Raw genomic sequence first — 4662 nt, 5'->3', positions numbered from 1 at the left:
ATAAACAGATTCAGACTTAGTGAAAAACTGGAGCATGCAAAACAGATTAACAAGTAGGCATGTTTACGAGCTCGATGCACTCACTACGAGGCATTGCATGACAAACTAAGCATACACCCATCAAGAATACATGGCATAGACGCTAGACATGGCAACAACAACATCATAGTAAACCGTTGGAGTATCAAACGAAGTCCAAATGGTACGAAACTTGACTGGCAGTCTACCAGTAGTAAACCAAGGACGCATGACAAGTCTCGGTCCAATACGAAAACGTTTAACCCCCACACACGAAAAGAGGTAGAAAGGACCACCGGAGGATATAGGAGCGCCGGAATGCAAAATGGACAACGGGGAAGATGCTCGGATGCATGAGACGCACTACACCACAACATGAATGCAATGGCATGCAATCTGCCGGGAGAAAGCCCTTAAGAGGGCAGACAAACTGCCGGGAATGTGGTTCTCCCGGCAGATAGAACTGACACAAGAACGGCTGCCGGGGGTTACTTCTCCCGGCAGATAAACTATTCCCGGCAGTTTTTCTGCCCCGACGCATATATTTCCCGGCAGTTTCATTTTCTCCCGGCAGATTGGTTATGGCATAGGAACAACAGTTACCGGCAGTTCCACTGCCGGCACAAACATGATTTCCCAGCAGTAAATATGCCACAATGTTGCGTTTCACTAGCAAAGCTATTATTGGCAACACATACCTAATTTAATATTCATTCACCATGTTCGGCCAAACAGGAGAGATCACACAACTTAATAGATTCATTTCAATCAAAGTTACATATAGGGCTCATCCAAAACCTGAAACTTCATTCCATAAACATAACAGACCAGATACATATGTTTCAATATACATGCTTCAGCTTCCTGGTTCCATGGTTTTGTTTTTGCAGTCAATGTACATTGAAGCACTTAAAGATAAAGCAGTACAGTAAAAGAGAACAGGAAATGGCTAGAGGAAAGAAGTATCATCACTCCAACTTGCAGCTCTTGCCAAGCCTCCAACACCTTCAAGATCTTGCCAAACCTTCGGGAGAGGTGTACAATACCTTAATTATAATGTTGATCTACAATAGCGAAATGAGATCTGATATCAATCGAAAGTGCATTTGCATGCTGAAGATAATCAATTTCTAAACCTGAGTCTACAAAGGCACAATCTAGCACGATGTTACAGTCCATACATGAATGAAAATGCAGTTTCTATTGCCTAGACATTGTTCAGGGTGTGAATAATGAGCAAATAACTTACAAAATTATACTGGGATTATAAACAAACGACACAAGCAGCACTACAGATAAAGGTTAGAGGCAGACTCAATACTAAGTTCATGGCTTCTATGAAATAAGTGAAACACTGGACCATTTTGGATAAAGGTCAACCTGTAGCATCGAAAGCACGCAACGCTCCACGGAATACATTTGCTCTTTCACGACGCCCGTTCAGTATCATTTCCGGTAGGTGGGACACTTGTAAGTTTAAATATCTTGGTTAAAAGATGTATGCAAGGTCAAAGGAAATAGAAGAACATATTAATATCAAGATGTGTGAACAAAGAGTGAGCGAATCAACCATGCAAATTTTGGTCAAAATGTAGTGAGTAGGATATATTTACATAGTCTATCTGTTGAATGCGGCACAGCTATTGCAAGTGCTTGAATGACCAAAATAGTAGCTTCTTGTGACCCATCTTCAAGAAAGTCATCCATTTTAATATGTATCTTGTCAACAACCTGGCAGTGCAGTCATGGACTAAGGGCATTATACAAACTATTACTAAGGGAGTATAATGTATAGAAGAAAATTAAAGAATTATGCTTCCATACCATGTCACTTTTGAAATGCTGAGCAACAGCTCCTAATGCATCTATACTAGTGTATTTTACAGCCGAGTTTTAATCAGAACCAAGAGTAATAAGTTCTGGAAAAACATGAGTCGATTCAACTTTCATAACAACATAGGGTACCTGTGTGTTTAATCAATACATAGTACTACAAGGAACATACCATACCCCTGATTCATTCATGTAACGGTAATTTTACAAGTGCTTTCAGTAAAGTTGTAAAGCTGCATCACTGGTTTTTAAATTGGTATAAGAGCTCACAACCATCTCCAACAGAATACGAAAGATAGTACTACATGGTGCTCCTCCAATATGCTACACATGATAAGAGGTAAAATACATGAAAATAGTGCATATTCAACAATATCATGATATTTTCTGCATGTATAGTCAGATTACAAACCAAAGAAACCGGATCGCACCAATGATCTCGGCAGTGTGATGCATAGCTAATGAACCATCCTTCGTGTTTTTCATAAGTAATTTCCTTAAATATTCTTTTAACTATTGATGACTTGAAGGAGAAACGAAAATACCAAACAATAGCAATGGAAGAACACGTATGATAGCGAGTTTTTCAGCAACGGAAGTTTTTGGACGGAAACCTGCAGAACAATCAAAATGTGTAAACTAAAATAACTATAGCAAGGAGACCCACCGTTTAAACACATGGATTCTTATACGAACTTTGAACTGGATTGAGAGGAAAATAGGTAAAATCACCACTTTCAGTAGCACCAGCTGCTATAAGAAATACACGTAACATAATGTGCTCGATATATTCTTTTCCATAGCATCCAGATACAGCCAACACGTAAAGAATTTTCCAGGAAATAATTGATCATAATTTATAACTAAAGATGGTAGGATCAGTACATGAGATGGTGTTATTTTTATGTTTTACCTTTGTGATCACTTTTCTTAAGCTATCGTCTTTTGCAGGCAACAAGCAGGCAAATGAAGTGTTGTGGCGGCTGACCTCCTTCACAATTTTGTAGTGCTTACGATGTGTGACAAGGTGCCAACTCTTATGGGAGTATCCATTCATGCATCTGAAGCTGTCATGGGGATGCGCTGCTTGTAGCTTCTGCATCAGATGTATAGGGAGGAGACATACGTAGAGCCCAAGTTAGGCCTTGAGTACAGTGCTTGTAGTTAGGCTTCGAGCACCACCTCCATTGATCGATCACCCTGACTGAATAAATCAATCACATTAATATTCTTCCATGTAACTAAGAGAAAGGATGATACATGATGTGATATGTTGAGCAACAAACCATGAGACCTACCTGATGGCTGAACCTACATGCCAACAACGCATCTCTTGCTGCAGTCCAGTCACAGGTGGTAATATATGCATGTATGCCCTGTCCAAATCGAGCGGCTTTGACTGAACTTCTTCCCCGTCAAATGCAGCAACAAGAGAGATCGATATTACAAAACATAGTTGTCCAATTCGAGTTTTTCAAATAAAATACAGCAAATAAAACTCAGGGATGGGACAGAAAATAGCAGTAACAAAGCTACAGAATAATTTATAAGGAGACCAAAAATAATTCATAAGCACACCAAAATAACAAATCCAATAGATGTACACATCTAGGCATCCACAACAACAATATAAGTCAGTAATCTTAGAGTCTAATGGCATAACTTAAGTCCGCATAACAAGTAACAGAAGTCCAACTCTCTCATCTCCAAGTCCCAAATTGTCAATAGCCATCAACAAATTATTATTGTAAGTAGCGTCTATGTCCTACCCATCACCATTATACATATATATATGCACTGCACTAGCACCGGAAGAAACAGAGCAAGAGCAGCAAAGCAGTACATGTACAGAGAGAAACAGAGCAGAGAGCAACATTGGGGATCAAGAACAGAGAAGGGGAGGAAGAGTAAGGAGAAGAGAGGAAGAGGATGAGGAGAAGGATGGGCGGAGGGGAACCTTACCTCGCCAGAGAGGATGCCGACTTCACCTGCGCCGATCTATGGATTAGAGCAGCGGGAGGTGGTGCTGAAGTTCACAAGGAGAGGATGGGAAGAGACGTTATCGAATGGAGCTGAACGGAGCTGGATGGGGGTTGAGAGGAAGATGCGCCGTCGCCCGCCACACTTCGATGCGCCGCCGGATGGATTTCAGAAGAGGCTTGGTTCCCCTCCTGCCCATGCCGATTTCCCTTCGGCATTCGAGGAGATCCCGGAAGCCGCTGCACGGGGAAGCACGGTGGCAGAGGATGGCGGCGGCGCTAGGTCATGGAGAACGAAAGCGGTTATGGCCGGGGAGGAAAGCATGGAGAAGGCGAGGATTCCTTGGTGGTAGTTGGGGGCGGCGAAGTGTGCTCTGCGGCGTGATCCGGGAGGGAGCTGGATCTAGGGTCTTGCAGAAGGTGGTCGGGGGCGGCGGTGGTCGGGGGAAGGCAGGTAGATTTGGAGAAGAAAGTGATTTGGGGCACAGGACCTAAGCCGTGACGGCGTCCAAAAGATTCTTTGATGCGATTTTTTTTCTCTCCCGCGCTCTATTGCGCCAGCAGAGTTTAGGCCCATTTATTTTAATCTGGCACCACACACAACAGTCCTGGCAGATAATACGCCGGGTCTCGCATGTCTCGGCAGACTGTGTGACCTGAAAAGCAGGCATTATTGCTGCAGTCCTGACGCCCCGAATGGTTTACTTCTGCCGGCAGTTTCTCTGACCTTATGTACTTTTGCCGGCAGTAGCATGATTCCCGGCATATAATTTGCCCTTATTCTTGTATTTCTCCCGGCAGTTAACTGCCCCCAATTAAGGGTTGTGGTGTA

General features: G+C 42.8%; 1 protein-coding gene across 13 annotated transcripts; it reads right to left on the bottom strand.

The window, feature by feature from the left end:
* Nucleotides 1-812: 812 nt before the first annotated feature.
* LOC123060333 (uncharacterized) lies at nucleotides 813-4366 on the bottom strand. 13 transcript variants are annotated; one of them, XM_044483014.1, is made up of 7 exons: nucleotides 3814-4349; nucleotides 3150-3227; nucleotides 2765-3055; nucleotides 2397-2465; nucleotides 1632-1749; nucleotides 1399-1485; nucleotides 813-1082 (listed from the first exon to the last, which is right to left on the bottom strand). In XM_044483014.1, the coding sequence occupies exons 3-7, from the start codon at nucleotides 2951-2953 to the stop codon at nucleotides 1066-1068; spliced, it is 480 nt and encodes a 159-aa protein (XP_044338949.1). In that variant the 5' UTR covers nucleotides 2954-3055; nucleotides 3150-3227; nucleotides 3814-4349; the 3' UTR covers nucleotides 813-1065. The 13 variants fall into 13 exon arrangements, 6 of the variants coding, with proteins under 6 accessions (XP_044338949.1, XP_044338947.1, XP_044338948.1 ...); XM_044483012.1 differs by having other exon boundaries at nucleotides 3150-3258; nucleotides 3814-4348; XM_044483013.1 differs by having other exon boundaries at nucleotides 3150-3250; nucleotides 3814-4348.
* Between the last annotated feature and the right edge of the window lie 296 nt (nucleotides 4367-4662).

Source organism: Triticum aestivum, chromosome 3A (assembly GCF_018294505.1).
Source record: "Triticum aestivum cultivar Chinese Spring chromosome 3A, IWGSC CS RefSeq v2.1, whole genome shotgun sequence".
NCBI classification, from domain to species: Eukaryota; Viridiplantae; Streptophyta; class Magnoliopsida; order Poales; family Poaceae; genus Triticum; species Triticum aestivum.
Note: the sequence above shows the minus strand (reverse complement) of the source record. Positions and strands in the feature narration are given on the sequence as shown.